This window comes from Pagrus pagrus (genome assembly GCF_965226575.1).
Source record: "Pagrus pagrus genome assembly, chromosome: 16".
NCBI classification, from domain to species: Eukaryota; Metazoa; Chordata; class Actinopteri; order Spariformes; family Sparidae; genus Pagrus; species Pagrus pagrus.
Window position 1 is genome coordinate 22,080,459 of NC_140200.1, and position 23,564 is coordinate 22,104,022.

The 23,564-nt window shown below is 40.3% G+C and overlaps 1 protein-coding gene across 6 annotated transcripts in view; it reads right to left on the reverse strand.

The window, feature by feature from the left end:
- The window catches only part of myt1la (myelin transcription factor 1-like, a), an 82,313-nt gene that overhangs the window by 43,237 nt on the left and 15,512 nt on the right, over positions 1-23,564 (reverse strand). For all 6 annotated transcript variants that reach the window (XM_084378038.1, XM_084378033.1, XM_084378037.1 and 3 more), the window contains exons 2-5: positions 19,553-19,643; positions 17,848-17,902; positions 16,365-16,398; positions 10,321-10,383 (exon numbers count right to left, since the gene is read on the reverse strand). In XM_084378038.1, coding sequence (XP_084234164.1) covers positions 10,321-10,383; positions 16,365-16,398; positions 17,848-17,902; positions 19,553-19,582 — 182 coding nt within the window. In that variant the 5' untranslated portion in view covers positions 19,583-19,643. The remainder of the gene's footprint in view (positions 1-10,320; positions 10,384-16,364; positions 16,399-17,847; positions 17,903-19,552; positions 19,644-23,564) is intronic.

Sequence of the window (23,564 nt, forward strand, 5' to 3'; positions counted from 1 at the left end):
GATTCTGTCATGTTCAAAGATGTTTTCCAGCTCAAACAAAAGCGCCTTTCGCCAAAAATAAAAAGCCAGAGTCTGATGGTGTACAGTTAGGAGGGTCATCAGGAGAATGAAAGGCTCTGCGTGTAAAGGTCAAAGGTCCCGGTAATGTGATTCCCTTTGCTGCGGTCTGTGTGTGAAGACACTGCAGTGGATATCCACTCGCCCTCGCTGAGAAGGAGAATGAGCCCCTAAAAAAACCAAAGCTTATTCAACCGGGGCCTCAATTACGCAAATCCCATTATAGTCATTAACTGTTGGGAAAATTCTGCTTTAATTGCTCCAAAACAGCAAGCACAATTATACACGGCTTTAATGTAGATTTTAGGAAATCAATTAGTGCATTTCCATATGAAAGAGCTTATTTTGTGTTTGGAGGGCGAGTTGGAGGAGGTGACGCTGCTTTTCTGACTGAAACCGCTGTGTGTTTGTCTGACGAACCTGCAGAAAATAGAACATTTAGACCGTTTAACAACGACTTTGTTCTTTTTCTTTCTTCAAGTGACAACGTGACAATGTTTTAATCAATGTTAACCTGCTACTGAACTGCCTGCATATGAATTATTAAGACAGTCAGTTATTTCTAGATCATTACTGAGATTAACTACACTGAAGTCGGTGAAGGGCCACTATCTCTTTTTGGAAAAAAAGAGGTAGAGCTTTGGTGAGACGTATGCAGCCCAGTCTCCAGGATATCACTTTGGCCCTTAGCATTTCTGAAAAACCACAGACCAGAGAGGATAACATGTGTACCAAACGTGGCATGTCACGTTCACATTAAATCCTTATTATCCATCCATTTTTGTGGCGTCAAAACCGGCTATTTTTCACGGGACGTCGGACCCCCTCCATCCGTGATCATGGCGAACAAAACAAGTCTTTTAAACCAAACCATGATGTTTACCGAACCCTAACCAAGTGGATTTTGTGCCTAAATCGAACCAGAGCATTAGCACAGCGTGGTGTCAAGAGCGGCGTTATCAGCAGTGGTGTTGTCGGCAGCGCAGTCATCGGCGTTGTCAGCAGTGGCCAATTATCGGATCTGATATTCAACATTTTTCTGATTATCATAATCAGCGTTATTGTTGTCGTTGTTGTTGTTGTTGTTTTTCTCACCAGATTGCAGGTAACATAAATTAATTTAAAAATGTGATGCTTTGGCTCTGTTGCAGCATGTGATCTGCAAAGTAACTAAAGTTATCAAATAAATGTGGTTTATTTGCCTCCAAATGTAGTGGAGTGGAAGTATAAAGTAGTATAAAATTGAAATACACAAGTAAAGTACAAGTACCTTGAAGTTGTACTTGAGTAAATGTGCTTAGTTACATTCCATCACTGGTTTTTAGGTTTTAACATTGATGTTAAGGTCTTCGATCGATTCTTCGACACAGTATCTTATCAATCACGTTGCATCATGTCAGACTGCAGCAGAGCAGTTTAGTAGGAAGAGAAAATGTGTGAACCCCCCTCCTCCTCTCTCTCTCTCTCTCTCCCTCCACATAATTACCATGCGTAGTCTCTCGCCCTTGTCTGCAGCATTCCCTCGTTTCAGATCTGCTTTAATTACCACCGGAATTTTAATTGGCGGGAGACAGCAAGGTGGCTGAGGTCACACACACACACACACACACACACACACACACACACACACACACAGGCAAGCTGACAGCTTATAAGGTAAAAGATGGAGTGATCATTAGAGGAGAAGTGCGTGTGTGTGTGTGTGTGTGTGTGTGTGTGTGTGTGTGTGTGTGTGTGTGCATGCATGTGTGTGCATGTGTGTGTGTTATCTGAAATATACGCTGGAGTGTTACATGGTGAATGAAACTGATTTAATCAGTTTCTCTTCTCTCAGTCTCTAATCAATTTAAAATTCCATATTGGCTTCTCTGACATATCAAGTGTTGCCATTTCATGAACATATTCAAGAGACTAATTACATTACATGAAAGTAAATGTACTGAATGTCTCCCTGTGAAGAAATGGAAGCATCTTAATGCAAAATGGTAATAGATAAAGTTGTTTTCTGAAGCAATGGTGTTCTCAAATCATTTATTTTTTTACTAACTTACTATCAATTACATTTAGGATGGATTATTTTGTTTGTGGAGTACTGGCTTCACGCACAGTATTTCAACTGTTTAGTTTGTGTAGTATTAAAAAAATCAGAAGAGTGACACTCAAATCTCATCTATCCTGTTCCTCAGTTTACTTTCGTTAAATGTTGTGGAAACACAGCATCTGTTTGCACACATATGCTGATGACGCTCAGTTATATATTCTACTAAAAGTCCTGCAGTGATGTTTGCCAGATTAAAGGTGTTGGACTTCGCAGAACTTATTATGACAAAATTACTTAAAATCTGAAATCCTTTTATTTGCATTTATTTATTAGCAAAGGCTTTTTTTAAAAAACTGTTGATGGCATGATATGATAAGATGACGTCATGATAGCACTGTGGCTCTGGGGATGTCAGTGCCGGCCTGTCGCTCTGTTGCTCAGTTGGTCCACACCTTCGGTCCAGACTAAAATATCTAAGAACTGTTGGACTGATTGCCAGGATGAATCCTTCTGATTTTGGTGGTCCACTGACCTGTCCTCTAGAACTTTTATTAGGTCAACATTTTCAGTTCTTCAACACTTTGGTTAATGCGACAGTGCGACTCATTATCACCACTGGAGTGAGTAGTACATTTAACTTTTGTGTACTCCTAGTGGAGACTGGTGTCACTGAAAGTCAGCGGTAAGTTATTTTAACTTATTTACGTAGTTAAGTTACATTGCATGCATAACGTAACTACAGTTAGGTACGTAAAATAGGTACATTTATAACTCAAGTTACATTAGTTAGGTAGTTATTTTAACTCAAACCACAATGTTTTCCTAAACCTAACCAAGCTGCAACAATACAGCTCTGTATGCATGTTGCTGGTACACTGCAACGGTCATGTTGTTTTAATAATGGGCATTGTACATTTCACATACATATGTCATATTTGTATGTTTCATATCAGACAGATGTATTGAATTTTTGGTTCTTTGCCTATGAAACTTCAAGTTTATGTTGTCACAGCGCTAAGGTTAAGGTCTGGTTAGGTTAAGGCACAAAGAACACTTGGTTAGGGGTAGAAAAATATCACGTTTTGGCTGAAAGTACGTGGTTTTCTTGTTTCAAAGACGGCTGCAAAATGAGCCGACATCATGATAAATATTTCTGGTAGTTACCCAAAAGACAGCTACAAAATGTTTCGATGTCTCAGTAAAAACCTGTGACATTCCATCAGCCTCAGCGGCAGTTAGTGTTTACAAGCCAATTTTTGCCACTATTAAGACGCCTTGAATCCATTTTTGCCTCTGTGTGGACACCTGGAAATCAATTTTTGTCTCTGTGTGGACACCTGGAAATCCATTATTGTCTCTATGACTACGAATCCATTCTTTTCTCCAATTTACCACAGCAACAAAGAGAGGGTGTGTTTTAAATCCACCTATGTGCTTTACAGCATGTTTGTAGTCAGTTTAACCCACAGTCAGTTCAGCCATCACTTGACTTGCTGTCAGAGCCTAAAGCATCTGCACTGTTGCTAAGACTACCTGCAGTTCAATATACGTTGAGCACTTATTTAGATCAGAACTGTTTGAGGTCACCACCTGTCAGCCAATCAGAGAGATTTTCTGCAACTGTGTGAATCTTTATCAACACTGGAGCGAGCTTTACATTTACATTTTGTTGTTGTAGGTAATTATTAAAATGGTGCATTCAACAAATATAATACTATAAAATAGTTTTTTTATCATTATATTATTATTATATGTATTAACAGTAAAATTTCAAGTGACTTTAAACTGTGAAATAAATGAAAAAAAAAATGATAGTACTTGGTGAATGAGGACAATTATACAGGAGCCACAAATAGCAGCTGCAGAGTGATAATTACATCGAGGTATGTGTGGTTAGGTGGGATCATTGCCGCCGGCTATGCCACATGCCAACACTCATCGCCGTGGCAACGCTTTGGCACCAGCAAACAGGGGGAGTTGTGGGGGGGAGGGGGGGGCGGTATATATAAGAGATCGGGTGGTGGCAGCGAGACGAGGGGAGAGGAGGGGGAGGAGGGGTAATGTGGGCGACACGATGTTCACATCCTATAAGAGCCGTTGCTATGGGAGACAGGCTGCATCCCTCCTGGTCCTCATACTGCAGCATCGGCACGGTGCTGTCGCCATGGTGACATCCTCCAGAGAGAGAGAGGGAGGGAGGGAGGGAGGGAGAGACAAAGAAAGGTAGGGGAGGAAGAAAGGAACACTGGGGGGGAGAGAGAGAGAGAGACTCTGAGCCTGACTACACCCCCCCACCCCCACCTCCACCTCCACCCCCAACTCATTCAGTAGCAGGAACAACAGAAACTGTGCCTCTGCTTTGAGAAGTTATAGATCCCAGCAGGGAGACGAGGAGAGGTGGAGAAATGTTGTAGAGGTTGAGCATTAAGAATAAGATTAGGTTAGAGGATATCAGGCTTTAAAGACCACATTCTTTAATTTTCTTAATCTCAAAGAATCCCATGAAAAAACCCATGCCTTGGATTCAAACTGCATGCCTACGCTCAGGGGATTCACATGCTGTGTTCCAATTTCATAGCACAAAGGACGGACCATGTGTCCTCAAAATAATATATATTTTTAGGCAATACGACAACACACAATATGTATCTCCATGCTTTGAAATCTCCTCAAAAGCACTTTATAAACGCTTGGATGGCAAAAGATCAAATATCACAATTCTTTTGCCAAATGAGATTTTTGATAAATAATCATCAGTAATGTGGTTATTATGAAAGGCTGAGACAAGTATTGGAACAGTCTGGTACAGTATGTTCAGAAAATTACAGCCCATTCTCATCAGGAAAACAACCATAGAGGTCGACTGTGAAAGCAGCTTATTACAGTATGACCCATATTCAATTTTCTTGTTAGGCAATGATCTCTAGTGGCTGTAGTAATTATTACGGCAACAAAGGAAGAAGTCAGGTGAAGTAGAATAAAGAGTGAAAAAGGCAGGATGAAGAGTAGGTCATGGATGAGTTAAACAAAGGCTTTCACTCAGGAGACTGCTGTTCCATGTACAGTGTGTAACCAAAAGTCAGCAGTCAATTATTTTAACTAACTAACGTAGTTAAGTTACGCCACGTACCTAACTACAGTCAGGTATGTTTTTGTAACTAAAGTCACATTAGTAAGGTAGTTATTTTAACCCAAACCACGATGTTTTCCTAAACCTAACTAAGTATTTTTAGTCCCTAAACCCAACCAAACTGCAACACAACACAGGGTACGCCTGTTGCTGGTATGTGGCAGCAGTCATATTGTTTTGAGAGGCACTGGTAATCGACCTATTCAGTCGCTTGCTGATGAGGATGTTTTTGAAAATTACATCACTTTACTTTTATACTCCCTTTAAAACCAGGAAAAGGAAACACTGCCAGATCACAATAAAATGATATCCGTAACAGTATAATTTCAATTTATTTCCCAGCCCCACAGACTAGACACTGATTGTATAATTCGGTCTTAAATTACTAGTTTAAACCTGCACTCATTAATATTTTTATAAGCACGGTGGTAAAATGACTATTGTATGTGAAAGTAGTCACTCCACTCAGAACGTTTTGACATCCTTCAGATCATTGTTTCTGTCTTGCAGCCCAGACCATTTTCCTTCAGTCTCACCATTCTCATAAGCATATTTTCTGGCAGCAGCAGGGAGCTTTTATCGTTGATAAACCTCTGATAAACCCGCTGTACTTGACCTGCCCAGCACCAAATACCAGTGGCTGGTGACGAAAGTGGTTTAGCCTTGCTCCACATTATCAGCCAGTATGCTACCACTTCACAGCTACTTCCAGTCTTTGTGCTAAGCAACTGCCTCTGCTGATCATGATCACACATGTAATCGAGAGCTCCTGTGACACGGACCTTGCTGTGGGGTTACAAACAAAAAAACAACTCAGTCACCAATCGAATATATCCAGTTTTGTTGCCCCAAGTCCGGCTGCAAAACGTCTCAACGTCTCAGTAAAAATATCAGTTTTTTTGCCCCAAAGAATGCTGCAAAATTTCTTGATGTCTCTTTTAAAGTATCTGGTTTTGTTGCCTGAAAGATAGCTGCAAAATTTCTAAATGTCTCCTTAAAAATATCAGGCTTTATTGCCCCAAAGACGACTGCAAAATATCCCAACTGCTAAAATTACCCAGTTGAAGCAGTCTCGAGCTGTGGGGGCAGACAAAGTTGGAGACTGGCTGGTGAAATTGTGGTTTAACCTTGCTCTCCATTATCAAGCAGTAGCTACCAGTTCCCAGCTACTTCCAATCTTTGTGCTAAGCTCGACTTAACACATCCTTGACTTATCTCTGTGCTGGACACACTGAGATGAAGCTGATATCCATCTCCGTCTCCGGGGAATGTCAAATAAAGCAGGTTAGAAATGGTTGATCACTGTTTGGTAGAGTCGGAGGAAACTTCCCAAACTGTAGCTATAGAAGGGATAAAAATAACGCAGGCCGAAAACAAGGAACTGATACTGTGCTCTCCCCCTCTGTGTCTTTGTAAAATCAGACGTTTGTGTACAGTATACTCCTGTGATCAGCCGATGATTAACTGATTAAGTGATTCAGCCGTTGTTTTCCCCAGAGAGGGAACCATCAGACGACCTACTTCTCTCTCTTTTTTTCTCATTCTGTCTGGCTCTACCTCTGTCTTTCCTTCTCTGTCACTTCAGTGGTTTGTCGGTACGACTGTTTATCAGCAGTGATGAAAGGAAGAACGGTCTCGCGGTGAGATTATTACTCCTGTTTCCAACGTCGAGAGGGAACTTTGAGCCTCGGCTTTTAAGTGAAACGTGTACGAGAAGTCCTTAAAGTGCTCAGAAAATGAAAATCTACAATTCTGTGAGAACTGGGCAACTTCCTCTGCTGATGAACATCATGTAATATGATTGAGAGCTCTAGAACACCAACCAAACGGACCTTGCAATGAGATGCTTTTCTTAAGGGAAAGATCCAACACAATAGCCAGAATAAATGTTGGCATTGCACATTTCTGCAAACAACGGATATGTTGAATTTGTCCAGAGTCATCCAGAGACGTTTCAGTTTTCAACTGCATGTTGTGAATGTTGTGGTTAAGGTCTGGTTAGGTTTAGGCACAAAAAAACATTTGGTTAGGGTAAGGAAAATATCATGTCTCAGTAAAAATATCTGGTTTTGTTGCATTAACCATGGCTACAAAAAGTCCTGACGTCTCGACAGAAGCATCCAGCTTTGTCTCCTAAAACATCAGGTTTTGTTGCTGTAATCCTAACCTTCTAGATCTCAAGTTTTGTTGGTGTGAAGCAGTTCGAAGAGGTAAACAGCACTCTGACGCATTCATGTTTATCTGGCAGACTCCTGTCTCATGACTGTCTGTATAGTATAACTCTGGAGCAGTTTTAATCCAAAAGAGGAGATTAAAAAAAAATCTCTGACACACAGCTCATAAACTTTTGGACTCTTTTTTGGGTTCTACGTTTCCTCAAAGGTCAGCACAGTCAAGACGACTTACTATTGGTCAGCAGTGCAAATTCTTTCGGCAAATCGAAGCTGAACATTTTCCCCTCTCAGAAAATTGCAAATTACTTTGAGTTGAATTGCTTTTGATGCAAAGTTTGCCAGTTTTAAATGCTGCTGTAACCGGGCTTTTACACCATGAACTGAGGGCAAGACAAGGCATTTCATACATTATTCAATATTAGCATATAAGCATTATTCATATAGCATATTTCATTCCCAAAGGCAACCCTAGCGCTTAACAGAGTGCACACAGGCAAAAGCACAAGAAACAAATGATAAAACAACAGAAGCAAACAGGAGAACGTGCACAGAATGAAAATAATAAAACCAACTCTTCTAGCATTTTGTTCCACATCTGAGCAGCATAAAGGCGAAAGGCAGCTTCTCCGTGTTTAGATTTGACTCTGGAAACAGCCAGAAATCCAGAACCAGGTTCGTACAGGGTCAGGAGATCTGATATAGCAGATCTATAAATACATCTGATAAGTATGTTGGACCTGAACTGTTCAGTGATATGGCAACGCAAGAGTACTTGAAAGTTGATTCTATGATAAAATGGTGAAGCTTAACTTAAAATATTACCTTTAGTACCTAGAACTCTGTAATAAGATAAATTTCTATTGCAGAGCTCCTGTTATAATGACAGAGTAGTGGAGTGAAAGACGGAGAGGTAAGAGGGTTTTTTAAATCTCGTCTTTGTCTGCTTCCATCCTCTAAGAACCGCCATCAGAGTATTTATAAGAAGGTATGATTAGCGCTCTTATTTTGGTGTTTGACTCTGTGTGTGCCTGATGCTGAATTTTCCGGCATGTCTCTGTGCCCTTCGCAGCACCATCAGTCTGCTCTGCCAGCGATTCGCCATCCTGCCCTTCTCATTATCTCTCTGTTACCTCGGGCGTCAAACCACCGCTGTCCTGAGCCGTGCAACCTCTATACGCCAGCCTCCCACTCACACACAGCAGAAATAACACCACAGAGATCCTCCAAAATAACCTTAAAACATCTCAGAGAGTGCCTTGATTTTATAATGGATGTTTAAATCACATTTTACAAAAAAAAATATTTAAATTCCCTCCTCCACAGCCTCACAGTCAGGCTTCAAATGATATTGTATTTTAGCGAAAACCTCTACTTCAATGCAGCTACATTACGCTTTGATTTATATTTCACCTGTCTTATAAAATTTATGACGTATCGACCAGAATGCATTTTGCAGCTTCAGTACAATGATCTCACTCTGCCTGCAGGTTCACTTCAGAAGATTTCACACTGGACATGAGCTGAAACGATTCGTAGAAAGCGTCACTTTTTGCAGCGGCCCCCTGCGTTTGTTGGTAATTCACCGTTTCCAAAAGCTTCAGAGATCTGAGGCAGAAGCTATCCACCAGTCCGATCCCTGGAGCAGCAGGACGGACAGCCGTCGGTTGGTGTGACCTGGAGACTTCACAGCTCCACACTCTGCCTGATTGGTTTTCTATCTGCGGCCCCGGTGACAGAGCACCGGATTCACGGAGCTGCAGGCTGCGACCTGCAAACGCTGGCGATCCAGGAAGTCTGAAACCGTGACGCAAGCTCATTTATTGTTGGTACGATTTGGTTTCTGAGCTGCTGAGTTAGACGTTTGAAGAAGTAGTACAGATACTACCTCTTTACTCTAGTTAAAGTAATAAAGTACAGGCTCGAAAATGTTCCCCTCAAATGCAGATATTTGTGTTCAAATGTAGGGAGGAAAAGTCAAAAGTGTCAGAAAAATAAATACTCAAGTAAAGTACATATACCTGAAAAGTATTTGTACTTTGTTTCTTCCCACCTCTCTAGATAATTTTTAAATTTAAGTAATTCATTTATTATTTTTGTGCTGATGAACAAAAATACATTACCAGCCTTTAAATGACTTGCCATATGTAGTTTGTGTGTTATCATAGAAAAAATACCCAAGACATGAGCTTGGTGTCCTCAATGTATGGTGACGGTCCTGCCTGCGCAGTCGGCTGCTCCATGTCGCAGCAAACAGCCCAATAAGAGATGAAATCGAGGCTTTAGGAAATGTTTTATATCTGAGTGAAGCAGAAATATTTGAACACTCACCAGGAAACTTATCAATTGCCGAAAATGCAGCAAGACACAACCTGCCAATTGAATTAATTCAGGTAGATTTTTGAAAGAACATTTGGAGGAAAAAAGGTTCCCAAGCACCTTTTCACAGACGCTTATTTCTTTCAAATAAAAGCTGTAGAGAAGAGACTTAAACCAGAAATCTCAAAATCTGATTCTTGTCCAAACCTCGGCAGATGTTCACACTGTTTAACATTTAACAAAAGATGCTTCTGACAAAAGCACCAACGTTTTCTAGTGTAGAACACTGATAAAATAAATGTATTGCTTTCTTCACTTCACATGTTCATTTTGGTTTCATACTAAAGAGGACAGTCGAGAATAATAATTACTACTGAGCTTAAGACATACTTTTCAGACTTCGTACACAATTAGATTATTCATTAGGCAAAATAAAATGACTTTAATGCAAAATCAGGAGATCAAAGAGCACCCGAACAAACGTCCGTAATCTCAGGTGAAAATTAAGTCTCTCCTTCCATCCACAGTTTCTTTGACATTGACACAAAGAACTGTCTGAATCTTTCATTATTAGTGTTTAAAACATGTGGTGCGGTTCATACCTGCGGTGTCTGGCGTACTTCCCGCTAACGTGACCGCTGCCATCACAGCCTGGGGTGGGACAGCTGAGGAGGAAACACACACACGATCAGAACATGCGCAACAAATCGCATATTGCAATGATGATGATCTTCATGCCTGGAGTCTGTTTTTCATCTGCTGGTTCTGAAGCTCCGCCGGAAGCGTTGCAATTAGTGGCTTTCTTGCAAATTGCCGATCGTTTGGAGCATATATGAACACACGGATCAATGATGGAGGAGTGGACTATGTTGCTACCTAAAAAAGCAGCCTGAGAAATATCTGCAAATGATTCTCTGCCTCTATCTGTATCTGTTAAAAGGCTACGAATCCAAGCTGACTTTAGCCAGTGTCCTCCAAAAACAAGCAAGATACAAACCTGCTTGTTAGATTTTCGATGGACTATTATTATAGGCTGTGTATTTCATGAAAGAATCAGCCCAGTCTCATCCAAGGTTGACATTTGTACCAAACGTTCACATTAAGTGCTTATTAGCCACCTTTCACATCAGTAGGTGGAGGGGATGGTGGGGTCGTTATTACAGTCAACAAGGCTGCCAAAAGGTTCGAGTCACACCACTGAATATTTTTAAGGACACCTGCAGACATCGCCAGCTATTATGCGGCGAACAAAACAAGCTATTTTTCACGGGAAGTCGGACCAACTCCACCCGTGATTGTGGAGATGTGACAAGACAGTAATAGAAAATCAATTTGCAACATAAAGAAACTTTCAGTTTTACTGCCACTGTCCTGACGTTACACAGAGGGTGAAAAAAGCAGAGTCATCGAGTTACCTGGTTCAGCTTTTTCACAATGCAATCTGAGCTCATCCACCAACGTACAGTGTTCCTGGTGCATTCCCTTTCCCTTGTGATCGTCATGTTGGTGATAAAATATTGCAGCCGGGATGACTTTGGTGAACATGTACTGGCTTTTGGATTGCAGGAAGATTAGCTGGTGCCAAGGGCATTCGAGTAATGGGATCCTTTCAAATACATGAATACATAATTAAGATTACACCATTTTACTCCAAAGTAAGTGCGTATCCATAGGTTTTTTAAATACGGTTAAATGCGCATAAAACCATTGACTCGAATCCCATTGCTAGTAGACGAGTTTGCCCTTCTGCCTGTTTTTTTCTGGTGTGTAACGCTCAAAATCACAAATTCTGTAAATAACATTGTTTCGCAGCTAATGATGGAAGCAGCTAAGGAGTGAAACATCTTGCCTCTTTATCATCTCTGCATGTGCGCAGCAACGATCAGGTATGACATGGACATCAGGGACAATGTTACAGTACAGTAATGTTATCTTTTATTTCAGTCTCTCTTTCAAACTCAATGCCGACTGAATAATAATCGAGCGCTGCCTTAAACGGAGACGGATGGAAAAGCATTTATGCACTAAACTCCTTAATTTCCACGTGTCATTGCACCGTGCGGGAAAAGGGGTGAAAATTAGCGTGTCCACCCAGGTGTTACCAGGTGTTTCCATCACCATTGTGCAGTCTTTAGACTTTTAAATAAACCTTCAAAATCATGGATCAATGACTCAATCCTGCTGTCTGCGATGGATTTCAATGTCTCACCAGTACCTGAATCACCACCCTTGCGTCACTGACGGTTTATTGTTAGCCTCAGGTTGATAAATATGAATAAGTACGAAACAAGGTTAACTAGCAGGGGCTTTCTGCAGTCCTGTGTTAGAGTGAGCACCGCTCTAAGAAAGGTGAGTGAAAGGTGAGTGGAGGATGTTACCAACAATTTAAAAATGCTCACAGTATCTTCGTGTGGTCTTAATTCGGAGAACTTCTCTCATTCACCGTCAGCAGCACATGAAGCCTTTTCTGTCAGGATGTTTTTGTTTTTTGTATCGTGGCTACAGATTTCTCCGGAGCTCTGAGTCACTCTGCTGCAGCTCTCAGGCCTCTCTGCCCTGAAGACACGCAGACCGCCAGCCAACGCACGCCGCCTGGCTTCAGGGACTCCACACCCGCGACCTCTGAACCCCGCACTGCACGGCTCCACCCACCCTCCACCCAGCATCACCTGATCTATATGCTCCGTAACTGCAGGCTAAAACGAGAGCTGCATGAAGACTTAACATCACGAGTGCAGGGAGGCAGAGGAGGAGGACAGGGAGGGAGGATGGTGAGAACGAGGAGGGAGGCGAGGAAAGGATGAGGGTGAGGAAAAAGATGGACGAGGAGGAGTAGAAATAGAAGCTGGGTGAGAGAGGAAGAGGAGGAGAACCAAAGTGTGTAGAAAGAGGGTAAAGAACGGGAGGAAGAGGAGAGGGAGAAAAAACACGAGGAAGAGGAGGCAATTTGTTCAAGGAGAGGCAGCTCATCAATCAGTGTGGGAGCAGAGAGTGATCGTGTCGACTTATTGATCCCAGCACAGCTCTGTGTGTGTGTGTGTGTGTGTGTGTGTGTGTCTGTCTGTCTGTCTGTCTTTAAATCCCCCGATAAGACGTCGAACACTCCTTCCATTCATGCTATAATTCACAAAATGCATCAGTGAAGCCTTAACCTTAACAAGCTGCTGCGTTGAGTCTTAAAATCCTCCAGAATACATTTTCCTCTGTGGCAAGAAACTTCCGCTTGTTTCCAAAGCAACTGAAAATTTCTTTTAGGAAGTTTCTTGACTCCAGTATCATTTTTCTTCTTTATCTCGGTGCAGAGATGTGTATTACTTACTGACGTCAGCGTTATGACTCAATGCAGAGAAGAGGGCAGACAGAACTGTAGATGACTGTTAATTACCTCCCCTCATATTGTGACACTATCCACCTACAGATTGGTTCCCTATAAATGTTGCTTTTACTACGCTGTTCAGTCTGCCACCAGGCTAGATTTTTACCGCAAAAATGGAGGTCGAATTAGGCCACAAAGGAAGCACATCTACCATTGTGCAGGGATGAGACAATCAACTATCTTTGCCCAGACAGTTACTTTCATGCACTTCAGGTTGTACTATCTATCTCAGGTGAAACAAACTGTAACTTACACCTATGTCTGTTGAAAATAACTGAAAAGAAACCAAGTCTTACGCTTTTTTCCCTGTTTTACCAAACTCATACCGAACTGTAACCCCAAAACTGATGTACAAACTAAACCGTGACTTCTGTGTAGCTACTCTTACAAGGTACAAGACCATTTATTGGTCATTATACAACACAGGGTTGCATAATGAAATGAAAGTTCATTTATATACAAATATACAACTTTTGGATCTGTGTCAGGGTGAATTGAAACAGCAGCAACAAGATGGTGGTGATAATCTAGTCGACATCCTTATATTAAAAAGTTTGACATTATGAAACACTGTCCATCAGCTTTGACTGTATGTGAGCACCAAGCATCCATGTTATAAACACAGAGTCCAGCTCTCCTCGTCTAGCTGTAGTCCCGTGCTCTGTCGGGTCAAAAATAGACCTGAAAACAACCTATAAACAGTCATAATGACATCATACCAGCCTTTCACTACAGTTTTAATGTCTGTATCTGTAGAATATCACATCATCATATTTATTGATAATTAGATTGATCCTAAAATTAAGTAAAGTTGCAACATATCTGTGGCTTGCAGAAATGTGCATTTGCAACATTTATTGTGCCAATTAGATTGGAATTTTTGCCAAATGTTGAAGGCTGCCAAGCCAGAGACCATTGGTCAGGATTGCATTTCAACATGTGAAAGCGTGAAACCACTGGTTAGTTTCAACAGGATGTAGGGACATTTTCCTGCCATGCTTGTGGCAAAAGAACCAAAACATGATCTCTAACCAGGTGGTTTTTCTGCCTAAACCTAACCAGACTATAATCAGATGTTGTCACAATATAAAATTGAAAATTGAACCTAAAGAAATTTGAAGTTTCAGCATAACATTTATTCCGGCAATCGAGTTTAAATGTTGGCCAAAAGATGCTGCTGAAAGAAATATCAGACATCATGATTCATCCTCAGGGGACCAGCATATCAACAGTATATTTCATGAAAATCTGTCCACTCTAGATCTCCATCTTTAGTCTGCTCGTCTAGCAGGACAGAAATCACGTATAGTCACTCTGGAGTCGAATTTAAAACTCAGAGCTGTGATGCAGCAGAAACTGCAGATCTGATTCCCACTAAGCTGACAGATGTGATGTGTTTATTTAGCGATTAAAATTAAGTCATGGAAGACTTTTTAATATCATGGCCACATGTCTTTTTTTCCCCAAATCTGCCACGCCACAATGACAAATTAATTTGTATATGTTTATCCCTGCAGATTAGTCCGTCACTGTGATGGAGAAAATAAAATTGATGAGGAATATTCAATGATCGTTCGTGACACGCTTATGGTATTTCGCAGCATTAACTGTATGAGTCATTTCTAACTTCAAAGCATCACTGTCCACGTCTGGCCCTGGGTGCACAGCCCTCACCAGCACCCATCAGATTTAAATTCTTGGTGAATCACGCTGAGTTTTCTGCTCCTCTGCTCAGGGCTCACACAGCGCAGACAGGACATGTTGTTTACAGTAAAGCGTTGACCTGGATCAAACCGGGTTCAACCGTAATCTGCTGCACGCACCAATATTTGTCAGTTTTACTAAATGAGATTAAGTGAAGCAGAAACTACACCCCCTGCACACACGATCACACACACACACGCAGGTAGCACTCATGTTCAGCAGATACTGTCAGCAGCCGCCGGTGTGGCCGCGAAATGTACTAAGTCATCAAAATGTAATGAATTACTGGTAGACATTCTTGTTCACGTAACATAATAACATGACCCACTGCTGACCTATAACTGAGTGTCATAATATTATGATTTCCTCAGAGTTACAACATCCATATTTCCACTTTGCCTCAAGCTCAGCTCCCTCTTCAATTCAAAAATCTGGTGTAGCTTCTGCATCGCTGCCAATGCACCGAATCAATCCGCCTGTTAGTCCTCCGACTCTATCTAATGCAATCCAATCGCCAGAATATATCTAAAGTAAGTTTTTGCAAAACCACAGGTAAGTCAGAACTTAATGTTTCTTCTTTACGTTTGTTTAGGTTGAATTTTCTATTTCTCTCTTGTCACAGCGCTGTGCTTTCGCTCTGGTTAGGTTTAGGCACAAAACCCACTTGGTTAGGGTTAGGAAAACAAAATGGTTTGGATTAAAATACCTGTTTTGGACGCCATGATCACGGATGCAGATGGTCCAATTTCCCTTGAGAAATAGCCGGTTTTGGTCGCTACAAATACTGCTGGTAATGTCTGCACATCTCCTTAAAAAACACCAACTTTTAATACGACAAAAAAAGGCTGGAAATGTCCACAGGTCTCCTTAAAAAAACTCCTGCTTTTGATGTGACAGAAAAAAATGGAAATATCCCCAGGTTTCCTTTAAAATATTTAGCTACTTGAACTGCAGAGGACGCAACAGAACTCTAATCATCCTGCAAAAAGCAAACATGCAACGCCGGGCCAGTGGTGACGTGGTGCCTGATCAAAATCCAGAAAAACGGCCCCTGGAAGCCAATTTATTTTTGACATTTTGCTGACATCTTCAATGCACGACTTGGAGTCTTTTAAAATTGCAGTATTGCTACTTTCAGGATCTGAATACTTCCTCCACCTCTTAAAAACCCCTGCTGTGCCAAGGCAGCCAGTGTAACATCGTCATTTAACGTTATGTCAAGAACACCGTTTCATGTCCTTGACAAGTTCTTACGCTCGTTCCTGGGTGACACGATCAAACAGCACATGTACACTGAGTTCACAACCAGGACATCAACAGTGCTTCATCTGAATCAACAGGATAAACATGTGGTAACAAAGCACCATCAGGGACAGATCAGGCGGGTCAGTTATTACCACATCGCGCAAATTACAACATCAGACAAATTTATGAGACATGTAACTCATAATTACGAGATCACGTCTCTTAATGTTATTTTCTTTTAATGAATGTTGGGTGGTGACTTAATGAAATACCAATAATTAATGATATGATGAATGTGTGGATCAGCGGAGGTTTACCTACCTGAACAACTCCTGTGTTACGGCTTCCACGGCGGCTTCAGACAAAGATGGAACAAGAAGATTAGTGTTAAAACGTCAACAATCTGCAGCCAACCAACAGTAATTAACACATCTACTGTCCACGGGCTTCAGATTAACATTCGATGATGTTCAGAGTCAGGAATTAAAGTTCCTGTGAAATCAAAATTAGTTCTCTCACCTATACGCCAGTATCAGGCACAATAATGGCAAAAATAATCCTTTTCTAAGTATTTTTTGATGGTATTTGAACGTTTGTAACTTCCTGGAAGATTACAAGGAACTTAAAAAGGAGGGAAGAATCATTACAACACTGAATCTCACTTTGGGGCCAGACTGTGGCGACAGCTGTATTGAAGTCTATGGGAAATGATGGAGAAACACACTAATACCCGACATATCTAAGTCGTATGACTTCTGAGGAAGAAATGCCTTTCAGAAAATGAAAGAACACACTTTCAAGAGTAGGTTAGCGACTGATTTTTTTTTATTTTATCAACATGTTGTTCCTTTCCTCAAACTTGTGTAGGAAAGGCTCCTGTTTGTGCTGATGTTCACAGTGTAAGTGCAGTCTCATCAGCGGAAATCAGTCGGACCTGCCTCGTTTGATCACAATGTTTTCAGCCCGTCAATCATTCAGGGGAAAAAATCAGTGGTTAACCGACTCTCTGAAGTAAATTCTTTCATTTTCTTGAGGCATTTCTTCCTCAGAAGTCATATGATGTGGATATGTTGGGTTTTAGCGTGTTTCTCCATGCATCTCCCATAGACTTCAATATAGCTGACACCACAGTCTGGCCCCAAAGCAAGATTAAGTGACGTAATGATCCTACCTTCTTTTTTAGGTTCGATGAAAATTACTTTAAAAAAAGGAAAAAATGATTAAAAGAATGACTCATTCTGCACTCAGGGGCCATTCCTAATATTTTTGTCTCATAAATGCAAGAGTTTATTCTTTTAACTTGTTTATTCTCTTTGTTAACAAGTCGCTCCCTTGCCGATTATTTTTAAGGAAAGGCATAACTATCTAGTAAATAGCACTCCATAAGCTGTTTCATGGGAACTTTAACCTATTTGCATTTAGTACAAGGGTGGGGACTGCAAACAAAGGGACAATCTGACTGAATGTTCGTTATGTAATCAGTCCAATTTTACACAAGTCAATGATGAAGTTACTGTAATAAAAACTAAAGAAATGATTTACCGCAGTATTTGTTCTACACGGTAATTTAAACAGTGTACATCAAATATTTCATCTGTGATTCATGTTACAATTCTCATACATAAACGTTCAGTGTTGGAAGCATTTGAGTTAAGATTTGTTATTGCAGCATGAGTAAAAATAACCTAGCAAGCATAATGTAGCCAGGCTGCCTACATTAGCGTGTGTCTTGTAATGTGCAGTGATTCAGAAGTCTTGAACAAGGCTATAAAGAGACAAAAAACGAAAGTGGACAGACTCGTACCTCTGACTCCTTTGGATCGTGTGCGATGGCGTTTTTTAACCACATTCACCTCCATCTGAAGAGGAAAACACAAGTCAGCACTTACACTGAAGGAAAACATGCTATATATAATTAAACACATACTAGTGTTTGCTGTGCACAACCCTCCTAAAGAAAGCAATCTCAGTGAACCCAATGGACTGCTAGCAGCAGCTTAGTTACTAGCTACCTTGAAAACCATATTTATCACTTTATCACACCTTAAAACTACTTAGCAGCGAACTACCCAACCGCTACAAACCACTTTGAACAGCAGATGGTTGCTAAAGGAGGTGGTATGATTTTAGGGGTATCAGCAGCCACTTCTAAACATGCTAGCAACAACTGCTAACATTTTTGCAGCACCTTAGCAGTCCACCAGCTCCTGCAAAATAAAGATTTTTAAGAATCCATCTGCTAGAAATGTCGGCTAACAAGCAACATCTCAGCAGGTAGCAACATGTTAGCTTCCGATTGTAGAACGTACTAAAGTGTATGCTACCAGCTAGCACCAACAGGACTGGGTTGAGCCTGTTCTTCCTTGTTCGATCCATGTTTGTGCATTAAGTCGCCTATTTAGTGGCAAACTAGTTGTAAAGTAATGATTTACTGAGTCTGGTTAAACCCTTGCAACTTAAAATTAGGGGTTGTAAAGACATAAGGCTAACAGGAAGTGACTGTTGCATCACAAGCTGTAACATAACTCCCAAAAATAAGTGCTTTAGTGGACCAAAGACTATATTAAACTTAACTGCAAATACTTTTTAAATATTACTTTGTTTTATTTATAAATTCAGAAATAAATTTGTTTTGCAGTTAGTAGGCTATGATTTCATAAAGTTTACAAAGAGTGGGAAATATCCAATTATGCTAATCTCGCTGACGTTATTTGGTCATTTGAGGTATGTTGTGTTATTTTTGTGAAATACGTGAAAAACTTTTCCCAGTTTCCATCATTATTAAACAACATTTAATCACATGTCAGATAAGATTAGGGTGGCCAGAAGTCCTGAAATAGTCAGGACAGTCCCAAATTACAAGCAGCTATCCTGAATCTCATTTAAAATGTTAAATACTTATTGTGATAGACTTTTTTGGTGACCCTGCAGCTGAACTTTGACAACAGCAGTTCATATCCTACATTAATCATAGCTGTTGTTTATATTGTTGTGTACAGTAGTGCCGCGAATAAGTAAACAGCTACTGCAAGGGCGATGTTATGACATATTTGAATTTTAAAAAAATGATGGAAGGAAATTAAACCATCCATCACTGAGATGCAGCCCAGTGTTCTGGGACCTGGTGAACATTCAGCCAAAAAGCAAAAAATGTGACTGCAGGTAAATATTTAGTATCTCTGCATAAGATCCAGAAATGTGGTGTAACCTGTTTTAACGATAAATCTCCACTTAATAAACATTTATGTACTAGTTATAACTGGGGTTTCAACTTATGAACAGCTGGTTTAACCACTTCTGGATTCCTAAAACACGCACTAAACAGAGAGCAAGATTTTACTTTGCCCTCGCTTGCTGTTGTTGCTTTTTTCTTATTTTTCTGCTTGTTCACTAAAGATTATTTCTCTCATTGTTCTGATTTTACAACAATGAATAGAAAATGTGCAAAACAATTATTGTGACTCATTGAATTTGACAAAATCAACAGCTGGTTGTGACGGTGTACCCACCTGGTCAGAGCTCGGTGTAGCACTGGTCATGTAGCTGAAGAGTCTTTATACCAATTTCAGAATTTCAGAGGGCGTCTTCCAAAGTCATGATCTGCAAAAGAAAGACATCTTAGTTTTGCAGGAAATCAGATTCCTGTTTGGAATTTCCTTGATAAAGACGCTGAACAGTGGCCCGCTCGCTTCCTTTGGACGGCTTCTACGCTCAATTCTCTCTTTGAAATGTATAATTATGATTTTCTAATGACATTTTGACATTTGAGAGACTTCTGCCAAATACCATCTACACATTTTTACTGATAACTTCAAATGTGAAATCTAATTTAATGTAATTCACTCAGTCAATTATGTGTTACCCTGGAGAGGTTGCACAGACGCACTGCTAAAAACATTTCTGTGACCTACAGCACAACATTTAATTCATTCAGTCAATTAGGTGTTCCTCTGGAGAGGTTTAAAAGATTCACTGCTGAAAACATTTCAGTGACCTACAGCAAAGCCAGTGAATGACCCATAACAAGGCCAACAATATGAATAAAAGCAGTCATTTGTAGCTGTTGGGGCCATTTATACAATAGGAAAATACTTGTAAATAATTGATATTCATATTTGACTTGCTAACGATAAGCTGTTCCATCGTTTCACTGCAGTATGGTTAATTATGGCCAATAATGACTGCAGTCAGCCTTGGCTTCTGATGAGGTGTAAAAATTCTTGCCCCTTCTTATTAGATCATTTTGTTGAAGTATTTTGTTAATATTTGATCAAAGATAGAAGTTTTCAGGAAACTGTTGAAAGGAAGAACATGGACGACAGAGTTTTGTTGAACGTGTCAATTATATGCTTGGACTTCATAGCTTAAATGCTCAGCATGTAGCAAAACACAAGATGTAAGTAACATGGGATTGTGAGAGTTTTTGTCCTCACTGTCAAACAATAGAAATCAGTCCTTAAACCCAGAAAATAGTTTTTGCACTTGCGGTTCAATGGGTTTACAGTTAGATGACTGAAATAAGATCTGTGGTTAACAGAAGCTTGATAGATTTTCACATCTACGACATAAAATACAACCGTAAATACCCCAGGTTTGGATTAAAAAGCTTTTACACCTTAAAAACGGTGGTTGCTAACAAGTGTCTAAATGAGACTACAGAGGTTGTCGGGGCATTAAATGTCATCACAGCAAACAAGGAGACACATCTACTCACTAATCCGTCTTTACAGGCCGACTTTAGTTACAAACTATTCTAACTCTAACTTTACAGCTTGAACATTGATCAGTTTATAGTACAGAATGTATAAGAGCCGCAATAATGAATCCTAAAGCCAGGAAATCAGTCAGCATTCTTGCAAGTCAATTAGTTTTTTTTTATTGGTTTTTGGCTAAATGTCTGAAATAAGGTCTATGGTTACTACAGGCTTAAGATATTTACACGTTTTGTTCTAGGCCATAAAATATGCCAGTTAATACCCCACGTTGAATTATAAAGTGTCATTAAAAAAAAAAGGTGGTTGCTAACAAGAGGCTGAATGAGACTACAGAGATTGTCGGGGGCATTAAATGTTGTCATGCTGAGTGCGGAGACTCATCTACTCACTAGTCCGTGTTTACAGGCCGACTTAACATTAGCTTTTTTACTTTACCTTTATTTACTAGTCAACAATCACAAAAGTGTTTTTCATCTGTGAAGATTATCTTGTTGAACAAAACATGTAAATATCATAACATTTTCTGAAATAGTCGAAAATCCAATTGAGAAATCCCATAAGCTTCTTGTCAAGCAAACCAGGGCGATGCTAACTTCAGTTAGCCTACAAAAATATAACATTACTGCTGCCATCTATTGCTAATGAAAATGTACCTATGTGACTGTGGCAGTAATGTTTAATGACGAGGTGATGTTTAAAAGTTTAATTCACATTACGTTAAGTCATGTTGATTTGTACTTTGTACGAATACAAGAAATCTCTAGTCTTTTCTTTAGACATTTAAATTAAAGATAATCTGTAACAGACCACATTAACAACTGCATTTATCTTACTCCTGATGGCTTCAGAGATGAAAAATATTCTTATAACACCAGACAGGAAATAAAGATTTGAAAATTACGATGGTAGAACAGCTGTGCTTTAGTACTGAGAGGAGCAGAGGGTAACAGTGGATCACGGTTCTCAGTAATTTCATTTTTTAGGACAATCATTCATCTGAACATCTCAGCCTGTGGATTAAATATATTTTAGGTTTCAATGTGAACAACAATATTAATACATTTGAAAAGTTTGGGAAATGACTTTGGACATCCAGGTCTCTGAAAGGAAAATATTTTTTCATAAACAATGGTATGTGAATCAAAGCTGGAGCTTTTCAAGGCTCAGAGAAAAATAAAACTCTCCCGGTTGAATTACAAGTACAAAAGATTAATCACTCTGTGGGTGCACGAATACCAAGACGAATGAAGCAGCATTTAGTTACAATACCAGAGACCTGGAACAAACTTTCAGTAAATATAACAATGGCCATGACTTTAACTACTTTTAAATACAGATTCAGAGCTTTAACATTCATTATTTTCCTCCTTGCACTTACATGTTACCCTGATCTTTAATTAGCTGTGTGATTCTTTTAATTTCTCTTAAAATTGGGCCCATTCAGATTGTTTAAAGATTAATTTTAGGTAGTCTGGACAGCAGTCTGAAGTGTATCAGAGCAGCTGAGTAGAAACAATGCTACTACTAGCAGAGCGCTATGGAAGACAACTCAGAGAACAACAGTCTGCGGACAGTCATACTAAGTAAACTATCTGCTCTGTGATTGTTTGAAGGGCGAGATGATGGATCTTCTGAGTTGGAAAGCCGCATCACCAGCGGACGTAGTTACAGACGCCTGTGTTTTTACCATAGCAAACCATGCAGATAGGTCGGCGATGTCTGGACAGAAAAATCCAATCTGATCTTTGCAAATAATAGTGCAGGCAGTCTGTTATAAAGATTCGATTTGAGGAACAAATCTGACTCGCCTGCAGTCTGAACAAGGCTTTTGAGTCGCCTAAGTGTATTAAAGGCTCCAAAAGCAAACTTGCTTTTCCAAAGAAACGTCTAATCAATGAGCTAAAAATCAAACTTGATCAAACATTCAGCAAAAAGAATCAGCTAAGTTTTAGATTCTGGGTCAATCTGATGTGAATGAGCTGTGTCTCAATTCGGGGGCTGCATCCTCTGAAGGCTGCATTTAAAGGCCAAATGCATCACAGCGGCGCAACAAGGCCATCCCATTTTGAAGGCTCCTTCAAATGCGGCCGAGGAATGTGGCCTTCGTTTCCAGTTCCATGAAGAATACAATCGTTTAATCCTTCGTGGCCCACCGTATCCCAAGATTCATTCCACTCAGTTGACAGTTGGATTTGTTTCCCCTAAAGACAACTACTGTGGACACACAGAGCAAAACAGCAGCTAGTATGAGGTTTGAAGTCATTCAAGTAGCTAACAATACAATTATTTAAAAAAAACAAGGGACCCAAATACAGTCTAGGTTGCTAGGCGACAGGAGCAGTGCTTCATAAAGTAAGTAAGGGTAAGCCGAGGGGAGCCGGCGATGTATACAGGAAATTCCCCGTATACCAGACCAAGGATGCAGCCCCCGAATTGAGACACAGCTATGGTGTTTTCATCCCGAAGGCAATGATGAAGCATTCTGCGTTTGCTACAGCTTGGATTTGTTCTCTCAGCAGGTTTCCTCTCCAAATTATGGCAGCTGATGTCTGCACAGTCACCAGAATGAAATTGTGGCATTTTTCTGTAAGCCACGGACACAATCAATCAGTACCTTTGTTACGTATCATATCAACATTCCCACAATCTATGCCTTACATACATTGAGGTGGAGGGAATTGCAGGCTGCCAAACCAGAGACCACTTTTCGAGACAGCGCTTGTGTAAACATTGTGTAAACATTTGTAAGCATGAAGCCACTGGATATTTTAATCGGGACCTCTGGACATTTTCCAGCCACATTTCT